Source organism: Myxocyprinus asiaticus, chromosome 13 (assembly GCF_019703515.2).
Source record: "Myxocyprinus asiaticus isolate MX2 ecotype Aquarium Trade chromosome 13, UBuf_Myxa_2, whole genome shotgun sequence".
Classification (NCBI taxonomy): domain Eukaryota; kingdom Metazoa; phylum Chordata; class Actinopteri; order Cypriniformes; family Catostomidae; genus Myxocyprinus; species Myxocyprinus asiaticus.
In genome coordinates this window covers 48,902,603-48,930,542 of record NC_059356.1, presented here as the reverse complement: position 1 = coordinate 48,930,542, position 27,940 = coordinate 48,902,603, and the positions used below count along the sequence as shown (strand labels likewise).

Here is a 27,940-nt window from a genome sequence, read left to right as displayed (position 1 = left end):
AACTTTTCGAGAACTCTTCAGGCAAGTATGCACTCTTAAATATTATCTGCAATTCACATTGTTCTTTAACAAAACACTTATGGTTTTATTGGCAACACCAGTCACTCAGGCAACTGTTTTTGCAGAAACACCGTGATATTGTCCGTTAATTCCATATTCCTCATCATGAGGGGAGTGAGGAGCACATTTCTTCTGCTGAGTCTTCTCGTCTGTGTTGAGGCGTTTCATATTTTGCCAATGCAAAAGTCCAAAAATCATCAAGAGATCACAAGAGCGGCTATTCTAAAAGCTACTGCAATGGTCTGCAGGTCTGCTTTGCAGAAAGAGTTCAAAGAGGTATGAAAATGTGTGTGTGTGAGTGTGTGTCAGAAAACTAAGGGTGCTTAAACAGTAGAGTTTACCCAGTGTCAGAACATGTGAATCCATGATTTCAATGGCTATCGATAAAAGCCATTAAAAACACTCATGGAATATTTCTGTGCATAATCATGATTTCCATATGAAAAGAGATTTTAGACATTTTGGAGTTAAACAGCTAATGATGCAAAAAAAAAAAAAAAAAAAAAAAATACACACTATTCACAATTCCATTGCTAATACTTGTTTGTGCGTTCTAGTTTTCCCTCCGGAATATTGTCAAAGGAACTGGCTTTTGTTAGTTAAAGGGATACTACAAAAGACTAACAAGATGGAAAGAGATATTGGGGACACAGGAATAAAATCGAAATATATAACAAATTAAAACTACATTCCCAAGATACCATGTTTTGTTTACAACATTTTGTTTAGAGAAATGTAAAAATCATGAAACAACTGATATTTATTATGTTCACATAAAGGTGCAGTATGTAACATTTTTCATGTAATATTCACTTTTTTTTTTTTTTTGCCAATGTTTGAACGGCTTGTAACGCAACTTAAAAAATGAGCCCTTCCCGGACTTCCTAGGTTGCCTATTAAAGCCTGTAGACTGATTTTCATGCGAAGGGAGCGGGTCGCTTTTGCCGGGAAAATCCAAAGGATGTGACGTTTATGCGCGCTCCCGAAAGTCTTGCCTCAGTGTTCTCTTCCGCTATTCAACAGCGACAACAAACTTCAACACTAGGTAACGTTATCTTAGAGATGGAATCCAGCAAATGTCCGGCTCCAAACACAACACCGACTCCTACACAAACTCTGAGTAAGCCAAAAAAACATTTATCTACTGAATCCCGTCTGGCTAAGCGGGAACGTGACCGTGGTTGAGCGAAAACTAGAGTGAACATCGGCAGGGCATTTGATTCCTGGAGGGACCTTCGTTCGGTTTTGGGGATGAAAACCGACCCTGAATTGGCGTTCTTCTTATTGGACAGGTAAGCTTACATAACTGTAAAGCATGTGAAATATAGTGCCATAAGGATTGATCTGTGTCATTTTAGCTAACTTGATCTTGCCTGCACAGTAACTGTCATAAACAATGTTAATCTGTAATTATTCAGCAAGGTAAACTACAATAACACATGAAATGAATGCTAGACAATGTTCAAGATAATGCAGAAAGCTCCATTCATTAGTGTAACGTAACTTGATTATACAGAAAATATATACATTATATTATTATAAAACAATAGTGCATCGATATATCAAAATAATTACATCAATACTGAATTGTGTCAATATATTTGTAATGTACAGTCTATTTTATAAACAGCTACTGTCATCATCCACCAAATTTAGCTAACGGCTATTGATAAAGCTGGCTAGCTAGCTAACGCCAACATAGGCTATCGTATAAATGCAGTCAATGTATCATGCAAAGAAAAGTGATTACTTCAAACTACAGTCTCTCATAGTCAGACCTATATCCACACTTTGTTTTAGCCCTGTTCCAGCACTGGAGAGTCAAATATAATATACAGTCTCAAAGTTTGTAGTAAAACAATCATAACTGTATAATTTTAATTATGCTACCTCATCTGTCATCATGATGCCGGTGAATCACGTTCAGTCTCATTGTTTTGGTCCCTATGGAGTGTGTGCACGCGATCACGAGCAACAGGCTGCAGTTCACTTAACGGCCACAGGTGTCATTAATAACAAGTGTTTCTGAATCTTACATACCGCACCTTTAATTGTTTTATTGTGATAAAAGAAAACGAAACATATTTTTATCTTTATAAATTGTGTTTAACATGTTATCTAATATAAGAAGACATGTGACAGACATACAGTATGTACTGTATATTAGAAATAGTCCGGCACTTAATCGGACTATTGGACTTGATCAACAATAGAAAAAATAATTACAGTAATTAAAGGTGCACTCAGTAATTCTATCTTCATTAAAAAAGTTTAACTCATTAAGACATCAGTTGGTATTTTGCAGTATATGTATAAAATCATGAGCACTCACATGAGATGAGGACTCTAGTCATATCAGTAACCTTATAAAAGCTGTTTTATTCTACATAGGGCAGGGGCACCCTCATGGGGGCGGCCATTTTAGAGCCACGTGACCAGCTGAATACTACTCGCTTAATCTCAGTTATCATCTTGTTATTGGACACTTTCACTCTTGGATCAATCATGGCTGATTGTGAAAAGTGAATTTCTACAATGGCGTCTGTAACTGAAAACTATTGATTTTGAATTATGCTGCATCCACACCACTAGGTGTCACTGTAAGTCCAAGATATATATATGTATATCATTATGTATTGTCTCCATTTTCCCAGTTTCATTATATTCATAATAAGAAGAGAATTTTGTCTTGTTTTATTTGCTGGTGGTGTTTGGTGAACACAGCCAGTAAAGCTGAATGAAGAGGAACTGGCAACCGCCTGCAAAAAGCAGTATAAAAGTAATTTTGATACAGGCATAAAAATGATCTGCTATCACAATGTTATGGTAGACGTGACACATGCCTTCAGTGCGCAACACCATTTCGACAATGAGAAATTTAACGAGGGGAAAAAGCTCATAACTGATGGAATGGACAAAACCATAAATGACATGAAAAATGGAAAATTTGATGATGCAAGAGAGGCACTTGGGGAAATTCTGCATACTTTACAGGTGGGTTAAATTTTTAAGTCAATGGCAATTAAAGCATTAATTTTTTATGTGATCAATGAAACCTACAGCACAGAGGCATCATGTCCATTCATATTGCACAAACCCCCTTTGATTTAGTTTGTTTGATAATCAAATTGGACCATTATTATAGGTAAAAAGGATAATGCAGAAATCTTTATTCACAAGTCTACATTTGGTCAGACCAATCAAGTAACACGTTTTGCTATCAGACGGGAAGTGTGATACTGGTGTATTATGCCTCTGCAACAGCGCATGGAGGTTTCAGTGAAATCACAGACATAAAGTTTGATTTATACTAAGAGCTATAAGCAAAGTCTTTAGATTTACATACTCACACATGTTCAATCTGACACATGAAAGGATTTCTACAGTCACAGTAACTGGATTGAGCTGAAAAACACCAAACCTTACAGTGAGCTCATCGATCCAAATAAAAAACTAACCAACCTTGCAGGTAAATATCTTATCAGTGTGTCTGTGTGTGTGTGTGTGTGTGTGTGTGTGTGTGTGTGTGTGTGTGTCTGTGTGTGTGTATGTACTTACTAAGCTACAGTTGGGGACAAATTTGTTCCCAAAAGTGAGGGAAACCAGACAAAATCTGTCATGTAAACATTTTGGTTCATGTTTAGGGTTAGTTTATAGTAATTATATTGCGCTTTAAACAAAAATGACTGAAGTCTGTGGAATTTCTCTGTTTAGATAGCTGAGCAAAAGTGTGTTTGTGTGTGTGAAGAAATAAATTGTTTGCATGTTTTCTCCAGAGAAAAGTGAAGAAACGTGTGTTGAACTTTGTCGTAAGGGCAGCTGTGGGGCAGAATTTCGGAAAGACCTAAAGGTTCTGACATCAGGATACTTTGAATTACTACCAGTAAATAAACCAAAAGGTAACTTTTTTCAATCACAGGTGATGACTAAAAAAAAATAATAAAAAAAAAGTGTGGGCCGGTGCCTTCCCTTAGTATTCAGACCCACCCAATCATTGTCTTATGCCCCTGTTTCATTAACAGCTAAAACTTGCTGCACGAAACCACAAACCGTTAACGTCAGAGGCTGTTGGGCTGGATAATATCTGCATTAAAGCTTTTAAAACAACAGCAGCTCATCCCCCCCCCCCCCGCCAATGTTATATGTGAAAATATGTGAAAGGCTATATTTTAATAACTCTAACTTGTTCATCAAAATCAGATCGAGTTGACATAAGATACTGAAGTAAATAACTTCCAATGTTAAAATGCTCCATCCACTTTATTTCTTAAAATAATATAATATTAATTACAAATATCATATGTATGAATTGATTATTCATTTTATTCGTTATAACTAGGGCTATCGATTTAATGCAATTTATTATATAAAAAATAATGTGTAAATAAACGCAATTAAATGTGTCCGTGGACCATATTAAGGAAGATTCCTTCCATCTGAGCAATTTAAGCTTGGAGTACCACCTGTTTTCTCCAGGGGGCAGTAAGCGAAACTCCAGCTGTATAGGCAATGCGCAGCTTTTACAGAGAACAAACCACACTTACCAACAGCAGACCGTACAAGATGAGGATGGATGCTTTTCTTGCTTTCAAACACTGCTTGATTGAGCACAAATCCAAACACAGGGATCTCAAGACGTGTTTTTCTAAGTTTCAAACTACATTTAACTTGGGGCCTGGGTAGCTCAGTGGTAAAAGATGCTGGCTACCACCCCTGGAGTTCACTAGTTCGAATCCCAGGACGTGCTGAGTGACTCCAGCCAGGTCTCCTAAGCAACCAAATTGGCCCGGTTGCTAGGGAGGGTAGAGTCACATGGGGTAACCTCCTCATGGTTGCCATAATGTGGTTCGTTCTCAGTGGGGTGCGTGGTGAGTTGAGCGTGGTTGCTGCGGTGGATGGCGTGAAGCCTCCACACGTGCTATGTCTCCGTGGCAACGCGCTCAACAAGCCACGTGATAAGATGCGTGGGTTGACGGTCTCAGACGCAGAGGCAGCTGGGATTTGTCCTCCGCCACCCGGATTGAGGCGAATCACTACGCCACCACGAGGACTTAGAAGCACATTGGAATTTGGCATTCCAAATTGTGTGAAAAAGGGGAAAAATCCCCCCCAAAAAAACAACTAAGTTTAACTTGACACAGCAACCTAAAAACAGTATGTTTATGACGCAACGCAACCAAAGTGAGACGCTCCAAAAGCGTCCATCTGTCCTGCGTACATTGAGTAGTCCTCATAATAAATCTCAGACAAATTGATGAATTCAATTGCAAAACGAATTGCTGTGAACTGCAGGCCAATGACTGGCTTGTGTTCAATAATATGGAAATAATTTAAAATAAATATTTATAATTATTTCATCATAATATTTTAAATTATTGTTATTTGATGGGCTTTCTCCGCAGATATTTATATATGCTTTTAAATGCAATAAAATAGATTATGACCATGTCATTATTTAATCGATTGACAGCCCTAGTCATAACTTTTATTCATTGCATCAAAAGCAGCTCGTGATGGCATAAATAAGCTCTGAAATAAATGATTTTGGATAATAAAATATGATCTCAAAACTCCAAAGATTTTTAAACTTCAGCCTCTTTTTTTAAATCATTTAATAATTAATATTTGTTCTCAGCCACAAGGCCTCCTAACGTTCCATATGTTACTCATGTAAAATTAAAAATAAAAATGTCTGAATGTAGTAAAACACAAAAATTGTTGATTGACCTTTAAACATTCTTAAAGTAGACAACCTTTAATAGCTAAATGCCCTAACTAAGCCACTGGTAACAATTAGCCAAACATTAAAATGTAAAAAACAAAATTGAAAATTCTCTTGGCCCACCTAAAAGTTTCTGTCTACTGATTAGAATCATTGAACACAAAGACAGAGAAGAACATTTAGTTCAAGCATACATGCAAATACTGTAAAATAATCATTTCTTGATAGGAAAGTGCAGTCATGGAGGAATTTCTGACTCTACAACTGGCCTTGGGAAAAGCTGGGATGGTATAAATAAGGATTACAAAGAATCCAACAATGGTCATGGTGTTCTTCATAACACAGCTTCAAATCTTGCTACTGATGCCACTGTGCAACTCCTGGAGAACATCTGGAAGAAAACTGACAATTCAAAGTTCCTCAGGTGCAGAGTAGTTTTGTTGATGGTTTTTGAGGATGACCATATCAGACCTGCAAACCATTTTTGGATTTTGACCCACTAGTTGAGAATCATTGTCATATAGTCATTTTAGTTACTGACTCTCTAACCTTCTCTCGTCCTCTCTCAGACTGGTGGGGCTTCATGAAGAAGAACCAGCAGGAGCATGGAGAACTTCCTTGCATTTTATTTTGCTTACTTCAAGATATCCAGATGCAAACAAGCCAGATGAAATGGGGACAATGGAATAGTATGAAATGTGTTAAAACATATTTTCAAATCTCTTTATATCTATGTTGCTTATATTGAATTTGAATTGAATACTGTATGTCTCTTACTTTCTATGCTTTTTAAAGTTAATAGAAAAAATGCTTAGTTATCATAGCAAATCAAGGGCACGATGTATTTTTATTACACTACTGACACAAAGGTCAAATGACATTAGAAGTTAGAGTTTTTCCAGTTTAACATGTTTGCTTCAGAAATTGAGTTTACTTAATTCAGATATTCAGTTGATAAGCTGATTATACTGACTCTGAGATCTGACAGTCTGTCTACAGTTACTTGTGAAAATGCAACATCTGATGTGAATGACTTTACATCCTCTGATGGTTAACTACAACTGAATGTATTTAATCTAGGCTTCATTTACTTGAAGTCATTTAGAAATACATTAAAGAGAAAAAAAATGAAGCATCTGGTATTCCATAAAAATCCAGCTTTGCCTTACAGAATATGAGGAAACAATGATACGAGCAAGTGATTCTCCAAAGTCTCCAAAGTATTTCAGTTCTAATCTACAATTTTGGTTGATTGTATCTGTCATGTTTCCATCTATTGGCTGCAATAAGAAACCGTAATACTGTGTGGATTGGTGTACATGACTCGTGATTCAGAGATTAAGATCAAGGCCTCTGGGATTGTTTATCACTAGTTTTGTCTGTACTGGATCATTTGAAATGCCTGTTTTATTTTTGATAATTTGATAACTTATTCTGTATTTGTATCTTTCACTGACCAGAATTGCTCATTAAATCTCTGCTCATGCAAACTAACCCTGCTTCTCTGTCAGATACTACAACTGTTTTCACAACATTATTCTTAAAGCACAAAGCTTCCCATGTCATTTCAGTGTCATTGAAGTTATGTCAGAATCAGAATCAGAATGTCCTGGTTACTTTCGTAACCTCCGTTCCCTGATGGAGGGAACGAGACATTGTGTCGATGTAGTGACACTAGGGGGTCACTCTTGGGAGCCTCAAACACCTCTGCTTTTTTTTAAAAAGGACAATGAGAATTGGTGAGTGGAATTTGCATGCCACTCCCCCAGACATACGGGTATAAAAGGAGCTGGTATGCAACCACTCTCATTCAGGTTTTGTGCTGAGGAGCCGAGACCAGGTCCCGGCCATTTCAGTGTTAGTTCAGCATTGTGGCAAGAGGGACACAAGATGTAGTGACACTAGGGGTCCCTATACAAAACGCCACAACTATCTGAACTGTGTTACTTGAACTGGTGGTGTGTGACGGGCAGAACGCCGTGTGCCTCGTAGCCAGCACACCAGGCCGTCACGTAACCTCCCCCAACGCTCTTATCAGGAACAAGTCGACTGCTCAACTATAGGGACAGGCTAGCCCAGCCGAGGCCTCTTTCCCTCTCTTTTCTCCCCAAAAAGAGTGGAATTTGTTAACTGACTGGGAGCCATAAGTGTCTGCTTTGGCGGGTGTCCCTCCCAAGGGGAAGACACCACGGAGACCACACCCTGCCCGGGGGGGGGGGTTGAATACGTCACATGGTCTTACCGAGTCTTGTTGGAAGTATGTCATGTGGAGAGGTTCCATGGTAGGTCCTACCCGAAGGGGAAGGGGTTTCTACATAGCATGACGACCAGGGGCAGAAGGGCCTCTGCCCAAGGAAGATGCAGTTTGCCGACAGGGAAACGATTTTGCGGAAGATATCACATGGGGTCGCCTTCGGGGAACCAGCACATGTGGAGCACCTACCTCAGTACAGGGGCTTATTAGCGCACGTACTGGGCCGGTCAGCGAGTTTCTCTGCAAACTCAACTGCCAGAGGGCTAAGGAGGAAACTCATCCAAGGATCACAGTCTGTGAACACGACTGGGAGTCAAAAGCACACGTCTTCACCTCAAGGGAGGGGAAAGGCGCTATGCACAGGCGGTACACCCGGCCAGCTGTCCTGGAACTTACCTGCTCATGCCTGCCAATACACGGGACGAGACCGGCTCAACCCGGAGATTGTAGAACCTCGCAAAGGTGTTGGGTGTTGCCCTGCCCGCTGCTCTGCAGATGTCTGCCAAAGAGGCACCCCTAGCCAGGGCCCAGGAGGCCGCCACACTCCTGGTAGAGTGGGCTCGTAACCCTGCAAGGGGTGGCACGTCCTGAGCCTAATGTGCCATCACGATGGCGTCAATGACCCAGTGGATGATCCTCTGTTTGGAGACAGCGCTTCCTTTCTGCTGTCCACCAAAGCAGAGAAAGAGCTGCTCAGAGCTTCTAAGGCTCTGCATGTGATCCAAATAGATGCGTAAAGTTCGCACCGGACACAGCAATGCCAAGGCTGGGTCTGCCTCCTCCTGGGGCAGTGCTTGCAGGTTCACCACCTGATCCCTAAAATGGGTCGTGGGAACCTTGGGCACATAGCCTGGTCGGGGTCTCAGGATCACATGAGAGTAACCCGGACCGAACTCCAGGCATGATTCGTTAACAGAGAACGCCTGCAGGTCCCCTACCCTTTTGATGGAAGTGAGCGCAGTCAGGAGGGCAGTCTTCAAAGAGAGTGCCTTAAGCTCAGCTGACTCCAAGGGTTCAAAGGGAGCTCCTTGTAGACCCCGAAGGACTACATAGAGGTCCCATGAGGGGACAAGGCGCAGTCTGGAGGGATTCAACCTCCTATCGCCTCTCAGGAACCTGATGATCAAATCATGCTTCCCCAAGTACTTACCATCTACTGCATCGTGATGAGCTGAAATAGCGGCTACATTCACCTTCAGGGAGGAGGGGGACAGCCTCCCCTCCAACCTCTCCTGCAGGAAGGAAAGCACTGATCCAACTGCGCATCTCTGGGGGTCTTCGCGTCAGGAAGAACACCACTTAGCGAACAGACTCCACTTCAAGGCATACAGGCGCCTCGTAGAGGGCGACCTAGCTTGAGTGATCATGTCTACCACCGCGGGTGGTAGGCCACTTAAGTCTTCCTCGTCCCGTCCAAGGGCCAGATGTGGAGATTCCAGAGGTCTGGTCGCGGGTTACAGATGGTGCCCCGTCCCTGGGAAAGAAGGTCCTTCCTCAGGGGAATTTGCCAGGGGAGGGGTTGTCACGAGGAGCATGAGATCCGAGAACCATGTCCTCATCCTCCCTGACCTTGCACAGGGTCTGTGCAAGTAGGCTCACTGGGGGAAATGCATATTTGCATAGTCCAGGGGGCCAGCTGTGTGCCAGCTGTGTGCCAGCGCATCTATACCGAGGGGTGCCTCGTTCAGGGTGTACCAAAGTGGGCAGTGGGAGGATTCCCGGGAAGCAAACAGGTCTACCTGTGCTCAACTGAATTGACTCCAAATCAGCTGGACCACCTGAGGGTGGAGTCTCCACTCTCCCCTGAGGGTAACATGATGTGACAGCACGTCCGCTGCGGTGTCGAGGTCGCCCGGGATGTGAGTGGCTCGTAGCGACTTGAGGTGCTGCTGACTCCAGAGGAGGAGACGGCGGGTGAGTTGTGACATGCAACGGGAGCATAGACTGCCTTGACGGTTGATGTACGCTACCATCGCTGTGTTGTCCATCCGGACCAACACGTGCTTGCCCTGGATCAACGGCCAGAACCTCCGCAGGGCGAGCAGAACTCTAGGCAGTTGATGTGCCAATGCTGCCGCGGGCCAGTCCAGAAGCTGGTGGCTGTGTGCCCATTGCATACGGCGCCCCAGCCCGTCTTGGAGGCGTCTACTGTAACCACGACACGCCTGGAGACCTGCTCTAGAGGAACCCCTGCCCGTAGAAAGGAAAGGTTGGTCCAAGTACTGAAGAGGCGGCAACAGATCGGCGTGATGGCCACGCGATGTGTCCCGTGGCGCCATGCCCATCTCGGGACTCAAATCTGAAGCCAGTGCTGAAGTGGTCTCACAGGGGCCACGGTGGGCGGGCTGCAGCGGAGCCGGTGTTGTTGCTGCAGGAGGACGCTCTTGGCAACGAGCAGACAGGGTGTGGGGTCTTAAGCCACACCAGGGCAGGATATGTTGTAAGGCCTCTGTCTGCTTCTTCACCGCCGAGAACTGCTGGGCAAAGTCCTCGATGGCATCGCCAAACAGGCCAACCTGGGAAATGGGGGCGTCAAGGAACCGTGCCTTGTCCGCCTCTCCCATCTCGACCAAGTTGAGCCAAAAGTGGCGCTCCTGGACAACCAGGGTTGACATCGCCTGCCCGAGAGACTGCGCCGTGACCTTCGTCACCCGGAGAGCGAGGTCGGTCATCGAGCGCAGTTCCTGCATCAATCCTGGGTCAGAAATACCATTGTGCAGTTCTTTTAGTGCCTTGGTTTGGTGTACTTGCACAAGAGCCATGGTGTGCAGGGCAGAGGTGGCTTGTCCAGTGGCACCGCAGGCCACAGTCGTCAGGGACGATATAAACCTACAGGCCCTGGATGGGCGCTTCGGGCGCCCATGCTAGGTGGTGGCGCTCTGCAGACACAAGTGCACCGTGAGCGCCTTATCCCCCTGGGGGATCATCGAATACCCCCTGGCCGCCCCACCATCGAGGGTACTGAAAGCTAAAAGGCCGGGACCAGGCAGTAAAAGGTGCCTCCCATGATCTTGTCAGCTCCTCATGCACTTCCAGGAAGAAAGGAACTGGGGCAGGGCATGGCCATGGGCAGCGCCCCAAGCCCAGGAACCAATCGTCGAGCCACGAGGGTTCAGGGGAGAGTGGAGGGTTCCACTCTAGCCCAACGCTCGACTCACGCTGAGACGAGCCGGCGGTCTTGTGCAAGAGCCCGATCGGGGCAAGCGAGCATGCTGGGGAATGGGAGGTCCGCGGGGGGATACCCAGTGGAAGTGATCCCATTGATGTCCCCAAATCGTCCCCAGTGCTAACCGACGCAGCCTCAAACCCGTAGGTAGAAGGACCGGTGCGGAGAGCTGCTGGGGTGGCTTGCTTTCTTACGAAAGCAAGCCGCGACCGCAACATTGCCATGGTCATGTTCTCGCAATGAGGACATGACTCATCCACGAACGTGGGCAGTGCCCAGACACGTAAGACAGCGATCGTGGCCGTCAGAAGTGGAGAGATAACGACTGCAACCAGGAATAACACACAATCGGAAAGGCATCTTTGCCGAAGTGTCCAGGGGTGTTCTCTGCACTCCACAGGTGCAGAAGGGGAGAAGCCGCTGAAATGCGCCGTAAATCCAGCAGTTTTGAGGTGCATCTTTGGAAGGAATTGAATTCAGTGCACTAAATACAACCGCTCGGCTCTGAAGAGAAAATCTGAATGAGTGGTTGCATACCAGCTCCTTTTATACCCATATGTCTGGGGGAATGGCATGCAAATTCCACTCGCCAATTCTCATTGGCCTTTTTTTTATAAAAAGCAGAGGTGTTTGGGGCTCCCAAGAGTAACCCCCTAGTGTCACTAACTCGACACAATGTCGAGTGAGTGACAGATATAGAATGAGCTTTATAAGTGTGCTCACGTACACAAGGAATTGTTTTTGGTGACAGGAGATACAAGTGCACACAGAACATTACAGTGAGACACAGTATATAAAACTAGGTAAGAGTATAAATACATATACAAATAATAATAGGACATATAACAGAATGGCGGATGTACATGTGCAAGTGGTAATGCATGTGCAAGGTAGGGGTATGTATAGTTATTGAATTAAATGTGAATTGCTATATTTACATACAGTTGTGCTCAAAAGTTTGCATACCCTAGCAGAAATTGTGAAATTTGGCACTGATTTTGAAAATATGACTGATCACGCAAAAAAAACAGTTTTATTTAAGGATAGTGATCATATGAAGCCATTTATTACCACATAGTTGTTTGGCTCCTTTTTAAATCATAATGACAACAGAAATCACCCAAATGACCCTGATCAAATGTTTACATACCCTTGAATGTTTGGCCTTGTTACAGACACACAAGGTGACACACACCTTGTTAGCTTTCACGTGGATGCACTGAGCAGGTTAGATACTGAGCCATGGGGAGCAGAAAAGAACTGTCAAAAGACCTGCATAACAAGGTAATGGAACTTTATAGAGATGGAAAAAGATATAAAAAGATATCCAAAGCCTTGAAAATGCCAGTCAGTACTGTTCAATCACTTATTAAGAGATGGAAAATTCGGGGATCTCTTGATACCAAGCCAAGGCCAGGAAAGATTTCAGCCACAACTGCCAGAAGATTTGTTCGGGATACAAAGAAAAACCCACAGGTAACCTCAGGAGAAATACAGTCTGCTCTGGAAAAAGACAGTGTGGTTGTTTCAAGGAGCACAATACTTGTTGAGCCCTCTCCAAACATAGCGCATATGGTTGTGAGCATAAAGCTCTATTTTGGTCTTGTCACTCCAAGTTACAGTGTGCCAGAAGCTGTGAGGCATGTCAAGGTGTTGTCAGGCATATTGTAACCGGGATTTTTTGTGGCATTGGGGCAGTAAAGGCTTCTTTCTGGCAACTCGACAATGCAGCTCATTTTTGTTCAAGTATCATCATATTGTGCTCCTTGAAACAACCACACCGTCTTTTTCCAGAGCAGCCTGTATTTCTCCTGAGGTTACCTGTGGGTTTTTCTTTGTATCCTGAACATTTCTTCTGGCAGTTGTGGCTGAAATCTTTCTTGGTCTACCAGACCTTGACTTGGTATTGTAAGGCTGGCACCGGAATGTCTACACCCAAAAGGCTCTGTGAGAAGCAACGTCATAAAACTCTCACACAGATGAGCATCACCACCTAAGACAACACTCCTTACTTTTTATGGACCATAAAACGCAAATCTCACATCTGCCCTCTCTCTCACCTCAAGTCACTTTAAGGACACCAAAAACTAAGTTATGACTTATCCTGTACTGTAATGTAAAAGGTTTTCTGATCATACATGTTTGGTATCATTCAAGAGGTCTCAGTGCAACTGGTAAAACGGTCTCATTCCCTTTCAGCAAAGTCAAATCACAAGTAAGATTTAAGAACTTAGTAAATACTGTATTCTATCAGGGGCACGACCCCTCCCAGATTTCTCACAGAGACCAGATGATGTATGCAGATTAGGTGCATTTTTGTAAACATCAAACGACCTACTCAATCAAGTTTCAAAGGTCCACTTACAAATCCCTGAACTGTAAACCAAATCCTAAATAACATAAAACATACACATCTGAAATAACAGTAGAATCGTCTGGTACTTAAAGAAGGATGACAGAGGAGCTTTTCGAATCTGTAAGCAGATCTCCCACACTGTACCGCTGCATGTAGTTTATATTTGTCAGGGATCTGTAAGCCAGGTCTCCCACGCTTATCGCTGTGTCACTTTCTATTGCCAGGTATGCTACTTTGACTTGTCTTTTATTTTTAGAAATTTTTGTTTATTCTGGTCATGTGTGAAATTGGCTTTGACTGATTTTGTAACTTATGTTTTATATCCTACCTGGCAAATAAATTGTTATTATTTGATTTATTCTGAATTTCTCTGAAATCATTTGTGACTGGTAGATTGTGTTAAGATACTGTTTGTTACCGCAAGTATGAGACCAGGATAAGACCATTACTGAAGCTTAATGATAGGAGAATCCATGTAAGACATCAGTCACTGCTTATCGTCCATCATGGCAAGTTGTATGGACGTGTCTACGCAATGGTATCATCTGATTATGAGAGAAGCCAAATCAGATGATATTTAGATTACCCTACAACATCTGACTATGAACTGAACTGGCTCGCTTGTGACGTGAGATCCTCGTAATTGAAATAACGGCTGGCGAGAGACTCTAAGCGACATTCAAGTATTGATCAAAAGGACAAATGAAAATTAAGATGATTCAGAGTAATCAATAACTTAAAAAGATCAAATTAAAAGAATGATCAGAAACTAATTAGAGCTTAAATATAAATTAGAGGTCAACTTAAAATTGGAGTCAGATTAATATAAAATTGGAGTCAGATAAAATTAATAACAGAATCAATTTGTAAAGTGTAAATTAACAGTAATTGCTTCAGCGCTCAGAAAAGACAGAACAACGCAGAGACCTTCAAAGGGCAATTTATTGAAGTTCCACTCTGGAACGGATAGAAAAGTATCCATTTTTACAGTATCAAGAGATCCCTGAATTTTCCACTTCTTAATAAGTGATTGAACAGTACTGTCTGGCATTTTCAAGGCTTTGGATATCTTTTTATATCCTTTTCCATCTTTATAAAGTTCCATTACCTTGTTACACAGGTCTTTTGACAGTTCTTTTCTACTCCCCATGGCTCAGTATCTAGCCTGCTCAGTGCATCCACGTGAGCGCTAACAAACTCATTGACTATTTATACACAGACACTAATTACAATTTAAAAAGCCACAGGTGTGGGAAATTAACCTTTAATTGCCATTTAAACCTGTGTGTGTCACCTTTTGTGTCTGTAACAAGGTCAAACATTCAAGGGTGTGTAAACTTTTGATCAGGGCCATTTGGGTGATTTCTGTTATCATTATGATTTAAAAAGGAGCCAAACAACTATGTGATAATAAATGGCTTCATATGATCACTATCCTTAAATAAAAGACATGATCAGTCATATTTTCAAAATCAATGCCAAAATTTCACAATTTCTGCCAAGGTATGCAAACTTTTGAGCACAACTGTATGTACATGACGTATGTATACATTATTGCACTATGGGAGTCCTGAAGGCAGTTTAATTGTCCATCAGGAAAATGGCCTGAGGGTAAAAACTGTTCTTGTGCCTGGATGTCTGTAACGCCAGGCAGAGGGCAACAGTTCAAAAAGGGATTGTTTGCTAAAGTCCCACTGTTACTTCCAGATAAGTCACCACCTCCTTCGCCCTGCTTGCCATCAGATGTCCTGTTCTTCCCGCTTTCAGTTCCCAAATTCCAGCCACTGCAGAGAGAGACAGAGACGACACACTTCAATATGACTCTGTCTCTCTTTCCAATTTGAAGTGAATGTTCATTTGTGAAATGTACCAGTCAGATATTTTGTTACACCCGCTCATTCTTTATTAAGATTATTTTAAATTTTTTTGAATAAGAGTCAAGTCATCAAAACTATTAAATAACACAAATGGATGTGAGGGAGTTATGTGTTGCACAATACTACCTCATCCTGGAACTCTGTTTAGTGTATTTCATTATTTATGTTAATATTTTGTTTGTATGTTAATATTTTAGTTGTAAACTTGGACTTGCAAATAAAACAGTGTGAATTACATAGTAAAAATAAAGCATTGCTAAATTTGGGTTGTCAACAAATATGGTTGTACGAAGTGCTAAATATGACATATCTTTTAAAAATCTAGTTTCAAACACGTCAAGTATGTCGAAATTTCCTCTTTGTGTCCATGTTGGTTTCATACGTTTTTTCAAAAACGTTTACAGCATTTTCTACAAAAAAACAAAACAAAAAAACGTTATATATTTAATGACACTAAAAATGGTGTAACCATCAAGTAAAAGGTATTAAAATACTTGCACCTTGAATACACGAGTGTACACAGCTTATTCATTTCAAACATATTTTCCATTTTTTTGTTTTTTGTTTTTCTTACAAATATTGTACATTTTGAAGTCACTTTCAAGTCGTTTTCTCAGGGTTACTCCATTTGACCTGAACAAAATGTGCCAAAATATCTATGTGTGTGTGTGTTTTGTCACATGACAACAGAATTGCTACTTGTATGTTGGTTACACCATATGTGACATTTAATTTGATGGACAAAATGTTTTCCGATATTAATAATATTTTAAAACACTAACTATTTTTTTAAAGAAATGGTAGTACAAGACTATTCAACATTTTTGTCATTTGTCAAGAATTTTAGCCTTTAATGAGACATTTGTTTATTATTATAATTATAATTATTACCATTATTTTTATTTATTATCTCCAGATGGTTACACCACTTAAAAGTTTTTAATTGGAAAAATATCCAAGTTACTTTGACCTAAAAAAACTGAAAGCATGTTCGTCATAGTAGACGTGTATTTAGGTAATGTATTCAATAATTGCTTTGTGTGAATTGCATTTTTATTGTTCTTTATAATAACAAGAACCAGACAAACAAACAAACAAAAAAACAAACAAACAAAAAAAAGAATGTCATTGACCCATTTTCTCTAAAAATGTAATAAAATATGTTATAAATTCCCAAAGTTCCTGGCTCCAGTATTAATTCAGTTGCACTTTATTTTTCAGTATGTGCACTTTCAGTGTACTTACAGTGTATTTGAGGAAATATTAAGTAATACTAGGTAACTACATGTACTTAATATGGGTTAATTTTAGGGTTGCTTGAGAGAACATCCACCATCAGCATTAATTTGAACAAGAGTAAGAGAAGCCACATTATCTGTGTTTTAGTGCTTATTTCGACTTGACTTATTCAACTTGATGGGTTAATATACAATATGATGCAAAACATCATATCAGTAACTGGATGGCACTGTAATGTGCAGGACTTCAGTTTCTCATTATTCGGTTGAGTAATCAAATGTTTTTTTCTTAACAAAGTCTAGCCATTGTTTGGCCTGACCTTTCTAATGTAACATATCCAAAATGAACCAAAGGAAACCGTTTAGTATGTTTTTCATTTATATTTAACTCACAGGCACTTTGATAGATTTGTAGAACTTTTTAAAGCTTTGTAACAGAATTTCATTGTAATTAAACAAGTAATTAAAACTAGAAATTCATTTGATACATTTTTCTTGTGTCTTGGTGTTACATAATGAAATACATCAATAGATATGAGTCGTCTCCTGCAATATTAGTTAATTAATATATTTTATTCATTATAATTCAACGGATTATAATTTTACAAATGATGCTGTAGTAAAATGAGACCATATCGTCTCTTTTGTAGTGAGATAATTGAAGTCATAAAAACTGTGGTGTATTAAAATGAGGTCATACTATTACTGCTAATGTTGCCACGGTTTTGTAACTAGTGTGCTTACAAAAAAAATAAAATATTGAAATAAAATCATCAAACTTTGTCTGTTTATATTATGTACACCACAGTTAGAAATGAATGGGGGCTCAAGGCAAAAATGCCCCCAGAATCCAAAATATGGGGGTAAAAAATGCAGCCGTAATGAATACTTCTGTTTTGTTTGTATAATCGGATAGATTTTATTCTATACAAAATATGAGTTAATGCTGATTTTACAGGTAACAACCAAATTACTGGATTTATAATGCATTTTTAATGAACTGATCAAGAATTTTCAAGTATTTACATGAAAGATGAATCACTGTGTTATAAAATATGCCCCTGAAAATCAATTCTAAATGGCAAACATTGCCCCTTAATGTACATTTCTGACACTGAGATATACTGTCTGGGTTGCTGATATGCTGTGTTGGGTTTCATTGTACCACAAATAAATCTGGTTTATGTACGCTGTAAAAAAAGAATTAAAAAGATCCTACAAAAAGACATTTGTTGGTCAAAGGATGAAATATTAAAAAGCCACTCCCTCAGTAAACAATTCGTATCAGATGTATTTTTCTTGTCAAAATAATATACATCTGAGATGTACAGTATATTAAGTAAGTTTGAATGGTTCTTTAATAAATAAATGTAATATAAAATGTGGATTACTATTAATAGGATGCTTGAAAATGTCAGTTTAGTACAGGTCTGTTAACTGGTTTGACATAAAGAGTGAACATGAAGAATTGCCACATTGTTTAAAATTATATGTCACGTATAATATCAAACTGGATAGGCAAACGATTCTGAGCAAGGATGATGGGAACTATGCAAAGGCTCTTATCTTTAAGGAATGAGCAAATTTTTTCTGATATAAATTTAAATGTGGATATATATATATTACATACATCATGCTTGCTCAAGATTAAGTTCACAGGATTGATCGGGGAAACTTTTCGAGAACTCTTCAGGCAAGTATCCACTCTTAAATAGCCTGTTATCTACATTTCACATTATATCCACATTATATGGTTTTACATGGGGTAAACACAGTTTTAGTGGCAACTCCAATGACTCTTGTGTGACTTTTGAATTTTCCAGGAAATCTGTGGTATTGAGGGTTATTAATTTCCCATTCATAATCATGAGGGGAGTGAGGAGCATACTTCTCCTGCTGAGTCTTCTACTTGGTGTTCAGACCTTTCATATTTTGAGAAAACCAAAATCCAAAAATCATCAAGAGATCACAAGAATGGCCATTCTACGAGCTACTGCAAATGTCTGCAAGACTTTGGATCCAGGGTTCAAAAAGGTACGAAAATATTTGTGTGTGTGTGTGTGTGTGGGAACCCTGAAACTGTGAGAAGCAATCACAACTTCCCGACTGTAGGTTTTGGGCAACATAGTCTCATGAGAACTTGTAATAATTCTTACAAAATGGGGAAAATTGTAAGTCATCGTACAACTTTGCTCATACAAAAAAGTACGACTTTTATTCCCACAAATACCAACCAGTCAACAAACCGGCATCAAATTTTAGCTAGCCTCCTATCCAACTATTTATTTAACCCTTATGTTGTGTTCCGGTCAATTTTGACCCAGACAATTTTTTATTTTATTTTGAATTTTTTTACTTAATCCAGTGGGAATAAAAATGTCTAGACTTTGTTCACAATGGTATCTGAAAACACACAAAAAAGTGTGACCAGTATCTTTAAATTTATTTGGTTTTATTTCACTTTGTTACACTTGTTGTGTTCCCGGTCAAAAATGACCGGCCATTGGAAATGAATGGATTAGACTACAAAATACTGAAATATTAAGTGTTCAGGAGCATCCCAATCCTTTAGATGAACACATATGTGGATGTGTGTTTGCACACACAAAGTCCTTGGGCATGTGAACACACACAAACACACACACACACACACACACACAATGTGTGTTGAGCGCTCTTTTGTGCATCGTCTTTCCATGTACACTCATTGAGGAATATTTCAAGATCTACTTATCGTATTATGTTGTGTTTGGGCTCATTTGAATCGGGATAGTCTGCTGTAAGTTATGATGATATGTCATTGTCTATTGTCTATTGTGTATGTTTCAGGAAGTAATAAGTAAAATGTGACAAAAAGCCACACCTGTTTATTATATTTCTGTGTGTCAGTGGGAATTTCATACACTAATCCTCACTGCAGTTTGTCCACTGAGTGAAACAAATTTTGTCATTGCATTCTACTAATTGAGACTCTCATTTTTTAAAATGATTTTACCAACTCTGAAAATAATTGTTGTGATAACAAATTTTGCAAATGATGAGAATGAAACAGTTCTTATTTGACAGCAAATTAAAAAGCATCATTTAAGAATTGGAAGGGTCAACTATATGCATCGTAAAGTCCAGATTCTAAGCTTTAAAATGACACCTATGTTGTTCAGATCAACCAAGTGGTTATTCATTTCTTATGCAATTATTATATCTTTTTTTATTTTATTTTTTATTTTAGCAAACTGGATGAAATACTTTAGAGTGAGACAAACCAACTAACAGCACAAAATAAAACAGAATTCATCAAAATCCACTGCTAATACATACTGATGTGTGTGCTGCTGTTTCCCACCAAAACTGAAGTCACTTTCTGGTGGATGATGTAATTACGAAACTGCCTAACACGAATATTACAAAAGAGGGAAAGGAAAGGGAAATTGATTACTAATTAAAAACAATATTCCCAAGAAAACATGTTTTGCTTGAAACATTTTAAGACAGGAAAACACAAAGAAACACCTGAGATACAGCTTCATAAACTGCCAGTTTTTCACATTAGAAGTTAGCACACCCGGGAACATGGCAAAAATGGCAACATCCATTCAAACCAAAGTAGTGAAATTATTTAAATGAAAACTCTATGTTAACTCAATTGTTTTATTGTTATTTTCATTGTATCTTACAGTGTATACTGCATGAAAAGGGATGGTTTGACATTGAATCCCCCAGCAAAGTCATAGACAATAACAGAAGGACTAATTACAGGTGTAACCTAAAGTAATCAAAACTAAACATACTGCTTAATCGTGCAACAAATATTACAGTAACATTCATTTTAGGTTAATTGTATTTCATGATAATTTCCGTTATGTGTTGTTGCCGTTATCAAAGTGCTTTTTGGTTTTTTTTTCCTTCAGTTTTTCAGCTCTGATCTGACTCTGAATATTCATAATAATTATAACTTTTTCTCTTGTTTTATTGTCTGGGATGTTTGGTGAACACAGCCAGAGGAGCTGGACACAAAGACACTGGCCAAGGCCTGCAATCACAAGAATTATGAAAGTAATTTTGAAATGGGTGTAAAAATGATCTGCTTTCACAATGTGATGATAGACATTAAGCATGTCAGCAGTGAGAAACACCATTTTGACAGTGAGAAATTTGAAGGTGGGAAAGAACTTATAATCAAAGGAATAGATGATATATCCAATCATGTTTCAAATGGGAAATTCGATGATGCAAGAAAGGCACTTGGGGGAATCCTGCATACTTTACAGGTGAGTTAAATTTCTTTCTGTGGTATGAGAAAGTAATAACGATTAAAGCATTCATCCTTAATGAGATTGATAAAGTTCACTGAACATGGATATTTCAGTTACAGTATAGCAATATCACAGATATTAAGACTACATGTAAATACTTAGTACTAAATACTAATGCTACTGTAAGTGAAAGTCTGTAGATCTACTAACTCACACGTGTTCAATCTGACACATGAAAGGATTTCTACAGTCACAGTAACTGGATAGAGTTGGGAAATGACAAACCTTACACTGCCCTCATCAGTCGGAAGACACAACTGTCCAACCTTGCAGGTACGCAAGTGTCTATACGAGTGTGTGTGTATGTTTCTGTTCCATCTACATTTCATCAACAGTGTGTGTGCTTATATAGCAAAGCAAAGAAATGTTTTGTTCCCTACAGGTGACAAGAAAACATGTGTGGAGAATCCTTCAGATCATTCATCTGGGGCAAAACTTCTGGAAAGCATTATTAAGGAAAAGATTCTGACATCAGGATACTTTGGGAAAAATAAACCAAAAGGTAACGTTTGTTTTTGGTTTTTTTTTCATTCACAGAGGGATAACAGATGGTCAACTAAGCCCCCTTTTCCCCTTCTATCTTTAACTGAGGAAAAAGCTGGGTGCGGGAAATCCTTTAATTGGCAACGTTTTATTTATTTATTATTCATCATTATGTGCATCGGCCTGCTAGCGGCCCACCTGGAAAAATCCCGCCACTACCAATCCAATCCTGACAACGAAATCCATCACCGTACTTTCTTTTCTTGATAGGGAAGTGCAGTCATGGAGGAGCTTTAGATTTCACTACTGGCCGTGGGAAAAGCTGGGATGGCACAAATAAGGATTTCAATGAATCCAACCACGGTTCATTGCATGACAAAGCTTCAAGTGTCGCCATCGATGCCACCGTGGAACTGCTGGAGAAGATCCAGAGAAAAATTAAGAATGACAAATTCCTCAGGTACAGATGGCGTCCATCTTTCAAATTATGCCATTTTTACCAGTCATTATAACAGAATATACAGCATGCTTCCTGAAAACTTCTCCTTAGGGTCAAACGATTCTTTAAAAAAAGTGGTACCAACCAGCTCCGAGATGAATCACAACATTACAAACTTTGATTTAAAGCAAAATAGTATGAATATCAGTACTGTGATCAAGTACATAATAAGGCATCGTCAATTAAACTCTCTTCATGTTTCAGTACTAGCTCTCATTATACAATTTCTATAACGCCCATCACACCTAAGAGAAAACACTAATCTAGAAAACTGCACTTTTGAGTTACAACAACCAGTGGAGAACTACAGGAACTACTGCTGTGTAGTATTGTCAACTAGGTAAAGTTTGATATTGGCTTGGCAAAGCCTTGTCTGAAAATTTAGACTAGTTGTAAAAGTTTGATAATTAAACAGACATTTTTCACAGTGTGAAAACTGTAAGTCCGATCAGTTAGATAAGATAACACTATTCCAGAACAGTCTGATGATCTGTGTCGAGTTTGTGGATGTAGCTTGAAAGCTCTAGTGAGGAGTTAGTATGTGAAATTTTAATCTCGCTTAAGGGATTTTGAAAAAACCCTGAACCAAATCTGTAGAATATCAGTATGTACAGGTACATAATTACTAACTATCTAACCATCTCTCATCCTCTCTCAGACTGGTGGGGCTTCACGAGGAAAAGCCAAAAGGATCATTGAAAACTAAATTGTCTCCCTTTTCCCTCGAATCAAGATATAAGGATATACAGGGGCAGCCAAGTTAAAACGTGGAAGTGTAATAGCTAAGCATTCACATCTTATGATCTCGATGTTGCTTGCTGAATGTGTCTCTTTCCTTCTGTAATTCTAAAAGTTTAATGAAAACTGTTTAATCATCAGTATAATTACAGTATATAACTAAACAAAGGGCAAAATGTTTGTTGGTTATAGTGCCCTACATTTGAACCAAGAGCTCCACTTTTCCACTTTTCTGCTTCAGGTAGTTTAAAAAGGAAATGTCCTTAATTCAGATATTCTGTCTACTTCCAAGAGTGATAGGCAGACTCTGAGATCTGACAGTCAGTCTACAGTAACTAGTGAAAACATCTGATGTGGATAATAACCATGCATTACTCTTAATTCGATTAAGTTACTTCTCTCTGTACTGAATCAATTGAATTGCCTGGTTTGTTTTGTATAGTTTTATTACTGATTCTGTATGTCTTTCACTGATCAGAATTGCTCATTAAATCTCTACACATGCAAATGAACCCTGCGTCTCTGTCAGATACTTCATGTTATCACAACTTTATTCTCAAACTAAAGTACAAAGCTTCCAGTCATTTCAGTGAATAATCAGTATCCTACTTTCATTTTCAACCAACTCCACGTTAAGCTCATTGGTCGCCGCCATCTTGGAAATTAAGTCAGTGGTTGATCGATCTACCCGGACTTCACAAGTCAGATGTCTGACTTTGAGTGGCATTCCAGTCATTATTTTCAGGTAGGAGGTTCCAAATTTCTGGAACGCAGATTAAGTCATATCAGACTGCTCGTCTGAGTATCACAAGTCATACTTTCTACTTCTCATATCACTCTGCGATCTCTACAAGTAAGCTAATAAAAACAAGTGTTTCAAGTGCATTTAATGATTTATTTACTTGTAATAATCTAAATAATGAGCAGTCAGATGGTCATTAATTACTAAATAAACACCCACGCAAACTGGAGGTTGAATTCAGCCGTTTCTGGAGACTCTGCACACCCTTTCTTCGCATATAATAACAATTGAATTAATACATTCTCTGAACTGTAAGTGCAACTGTCACAACCATTTGATGGGACAATCGCAACTCCATTGCATGTCTGCAAAATGCAGTAACTCACCCAAAACATTTAATTCATGCTTCAAAACCTACAGTGGTTACTGTGTCAGTAAATTGGCCAATGCCACCAAAAGGAAAAGTTTGTTTGTCATCACATGAGCCGTACTGGTCAAAATGTTTAGATGTTTTTTCACCATGACAGTCAACTCTGGAAATGTTTGTTATATACAAATTGCATTTTTGTTGACACTGACTGCTTACTGTACTATACAAGAATGTCAGTTTTGTCTAGCTGAATGCTATTGTGTGTCACACTGAGCTTTTAAGATACCGATTTCAACAGTAGGTAAAAGTTATTGGGGAAAAATCAATACTGTACAGTACTGTAGCACACAGAAAAAGGATATGCACATTTGTTTATACACAGTACATTTATTTTTGTAGCAATGTGTTACATGTAAACAGAAAATTCACATTTGCATGTCCATTTTTACACATTTCTTACATGTAAAGTCATATATAGTGAACAGAAAACTGCCACAAAATGACATGCCAAAAAAAAAAAAAAAAAAAATGAAAAAAACCTACAGTAGTTCTGTAAAAAACAATACATTGTACCTCCTCACAGTATGTAACACAAGTTCCCATCTTTTTGGTGGACATCCTGTCGCTCTTGTTGTGCTGGCCAGAGAGTTAGCAGAAACATTCCACGTCATAGTTATTTATGGAATATAAACTCAGCAAAAAAAAGAAACTTCCTCTCACTTTCAACTGCTTTTATTTTCAGAAACTTAACATGTGTAAATATTTGTATGAACATAAAAAGATTCAACAACTAAGACATAAACTGAACAAGTTTCACAGATATGTGACTAACAGAAATGGAATAATTTGTCCCTGAACAAAGAGGGGGTCAAAATCTAAAGTAACAGTCAGTATCTGGTGTGGCCACCAGCTGCATTAAGTACTGCAGTGCATCTCCTCCTCATGGACTGCACCAGATTTGCCAGTTCTTGCTGTGGATGTTACCCCACTCTTCCACCAAGGCACTTGCAAGTTCCCGGACATTTCTTGTGGGGAATGGCCCTAGCCCTCACCCTCTGATCCAACAGGTCCCAGACGTGCTCAATGGGACTGAGATCCGGGCTCTTCACTGGCCATGGCAGAACACTGACATTCCTGTCTTGTAGGAAATCATGCACAGAATGAGCAGTATGGCTGGTGGCATTATCATGCTGGAGGGTCATGTCAGGATGAGCCTGCAGGAAGGGTACCACGTGAGGGCGGAGGATGTCTTCCCTGGAACGCACAGCGTTGAGATTGCCTGCAATGACAACAAGCTCAGTCCAATGATGCTGTGACACACCGCCCCAGACCATGACGAACCCTCCACCTCCAAACTGATCCCGCTCCAGAGTACAGGACTCGGTGTAACACTCATTCCTTCGACGATAAACACGAGTCCGACCATCACCCCTGGTGAGACAAAACCGTGACTCGTCAATGAAGAGCACTTTTTGCCAGTCCTGTCTGGTCCAGCGGAGGTGGGTTTGTGCCCATTGGAGACGTTGTTGCCGGTGATGTCTGGTAAGGACCTGCCTTACAACAGGCCTACAAGTCCTCAGTCCAGCCTCTCTCAGTCTATTGCGGACAGTCTGAGCACTGATGGAGGGATTGTGCATTCCTGGTGTAACTCGGGCAGTTGTTGTTGCCATCCTGTACCTGTCCCGCAGGTGTGATATTCGGTGTTGTTATATGTGGTCTGCCACTGCGAGGACGATCAGCTGTCCTTCCTGTCTCCCTGTAGCGCTGTCTTAGGCGTCTCACAATACGGACATTGTAATTTATTGCCCTGGTCACATCTGCAGTCCTCATGCCTCCATGCAGCATGCATAAGGCACGTTCACGCAGATGAGCAGGGACCCTGGGCATCTTTCTTATGGTGTTTAAAAGGTCTCTTCAGTGTCCTAAGTTTTTATAACTGTGACCTTAATTGCCTGCCGTCTGTAAGCTGTTAGTGTCTTAATGAACGTTCCACAGGTGCATGTTCATTAATTGTTTATGGTTCATTGAACAAGCATGGAAAACATTGTTTAAACCCTTTCCAATAAAGATCTGTAAAGTTATTTGGATTTTTACAAAATTATCTTTAAAATACAGTGTCCTGAAAAAGGGACGTTTCTTTTTTTGCTGAGTTTATATGCATGTCTGACAGATTTTGATATCTGAATGGATCATTTTGCATGTGATGGCTCACACGATGAAAGAATGTTTAGATGTTGTGAAGAGTATGACAGTTTCACTGAGAATCAACTCATCAGTTTTGATCAGAAAGCCATGTGTATTTAGTTATTGTGCAAATTGTAGACGATTGTACTTACTCTTTTGCACACGTTTCAAAACACATGTAATTTGCTCGTGTGGTGTATGACCACGCCCCCCATGCCACAACATCAAACAATCCATAGGCATTTGTGAGTTTTCATTTCAATGGTCTCCACAATTGTGCTTTCGGATCATCATTTCTGAGTAGGGTTGCACCAGCTGTGCGTAAGTTCTCATGCAAGTTAGGACATAAAGTTCACACTAAGGGCTTAGTAACTACTAGTTAGTTTGTAACTAAGTCAGTGCTTAATTTGGTTGCACTACCTGTTCTTAAGGCAAGACTTAACTAGTAGTTTGTAAGCTCTCCGTAAAGTGATGCGTAGTCACATAATATGACTTTTACCTGTACTGATCCAATAAGCAGCCTTCAAATTTGTACACAGACGTGTTAAAAAGCCGTGAATTTCAGTTTTATCTTGTTACGGTTGATGTTCAAACCTTGTTTGCTCATGTAACTGTCAGCTGTAATAAATTCTATCCCCATTAAAATATGATACGTAATAAAAGTAGATTTGGTAAATAGTATATTTGCCTTGTGTAAATAACAATATATAGTACTGTATCTAAAATAAATAAGGGGTGATAAATAAATACTAATAGAACAGGCTGAAAAAATAGACATTTATTCATTTTAATATCTTATATATTTAGTATATGTTGACACTTGACACTGGGCGACGCATCCTGAAAACGGCACCGTTAGATCAGTTTCATGCTGAAATCATCATATACAGCTGTGCTCAAAAGTTTGCATACCCTTGGAGAATTGGTAATATATGTACCATTTTTAAAGAAAACATGAGTGAGCAGGCAAAACACATTTCTTTTATTTCTTATAGGACTCATATTCAACTGTAGGTTATAAAAGAAAGACACAATCATAAAACAAAACATGGCAACAAAGAAAAAAATTAAATGACCCCTGATCAAAGTCTGCATACCCTTAGTTCTTAATACTGTGTATTGCCCCCTTTAGCATCAATGACAGCGTGCAGTCTTTTGTAATAGTTGTCTATGAGGCCCCAAATTCTTGCAGGTGGTATAGCTGCCCATTCGTCTTGGCAAAATGCCTCCAGGTCATGCAAAGTCTTTGGTCGTCTTGCATGAATCGCACGTTTGAGATCTCCCCAGAGTGGCTTGATGATATTAAGGTCAGGAGACTGTGATGGCCACTCCAGAACCTTCACCTTTTTCTGCTGTAACCACTGGAGGGTCAGCTTGGCCTTGTGCTTAGGGTCATTGTCGTGCTGGAAAGTCCTAGAGCGTCCCATGCGCAGCTTTCATGCAGAAGAATGCAAATTGTCTGCCAGTATTTTCTGATAACATGCTGCATTCATCTTGCCATCAATTTTCACAAGATTCCCCGTGCCTTTAGAGCTCACACACCCCCAAAACATCAGTGAGCCACCACCATGCTTCACAGTAGTGACCATAAAGCTCTATTTTGGTCTCATCACTCCAAGTTACAGTGTGCCAGAAGCTGTGAGGCGTGTCAAGGTGTTGTCGGGCATATTGTAACCGGGATTTTTTGTGGCATTGGCGCAGTAAAGGCTTCTTTCTGGCAACTCGATCATGCAGCTCATTTTGTTCAAGTATCATCGTATTGTGCTCCTTGAAACAACCACACCGTCTTTTTCCAGAGCAGCCTGTATTTCTCCTGAGGTTACCTGTGGGTTTTTCTTTGTATCCGGAACAATTCTTCTGGCAGTTGTGGCTGAAATCTTTCTTGGTCTACCTGACCTTGGCTTGGTATCAAGAGATCCCCGAATTTTCCACTTCTTA

General features: G+C 39.8%; 2 protein-coding genes across 4 annotated transcripts in view; both read left to right on the top strand.

Annotated features, from left to right (window-relative positions):
- The window catches only part of LOC127449901 (von Willebrand factor A domain-containing protein 7-like), a 230,368-nt gene extending 223,105 nt beyond the window's left edge, over nucleotides 1–7,263 (top strand). Inside the window, exons 1-7 of one of the 3 annotated variants that reach the window (XM_051713528.1) lie at nucleotides 228–336; nucleotides 2,452–2,660; nucleotides 2,785–3,054; nucleotides 3,436–3,529; nucleotides 3,837–3,959; nucleotides 6,011–6,206; nucleotides 6,352–7,263. In XM_051713528.1, coding sequence (XP_051569488.1) covers nucleotides 2,863–3,054; nucleotides 3,436–3,529; nucleotides 3,837–3,959; nucleotides 6,011–6,206; nucleotides 6,352–6,472 — 726 coding nt within the window. In that variant the 5' untranslated portion in view covers nucleotides 228–336; nucleotides 2,452–2,660; nucleotides 2,785–2,862 and the 3' untranslated portion in view covers nucleotides 6,473–7,263. Of the gene's footprint in view, nucleotides 1–227; nucleotides 337–1,735; nucleotides 2,661–2,784; nucleotides 3,055–3,435; nucleotides 3,530–3,836; nucleotides 3,960–6,010; nucleotides 6,207–6,351 lie in introns of those variants that run through there. The other 2 variants (XM_051713527.1, XM_051713529.1) reach the window with 2 other exon arrangements.
- Nucleotides 4–23,210, top strand: LOC127449880 (von Willebrand factor A domain-containing protein 7-like). The gene is made up of 7 exons (XM_051713499.1): nucleotides 4–21; nucleotides 18,497–18,707; nucleotides 20,669–20,941; nucleotides 21,166–21,259; nucleotides 21,369–21,488; nucleotides 21,740–21,929; nucleotides 22,627–23,210. The coding sequence occupies exons 2-7, from the start codon at nucleotides 18,540–18,542 to the stop codon at nucleotides 22,730–22,732; spliced, it is 951 nt and encodes a 316-aa protein (XP_051569459.1). The 5' UTR covers nucleotides 4–21; nucleotides 18,497–18,539; the 3' UTR covers nucleotides 22,733–23,210.
- The last annotated feature ends 4,730 nt before the right edge of the window (nucleotides 23,211–27,940 follow it).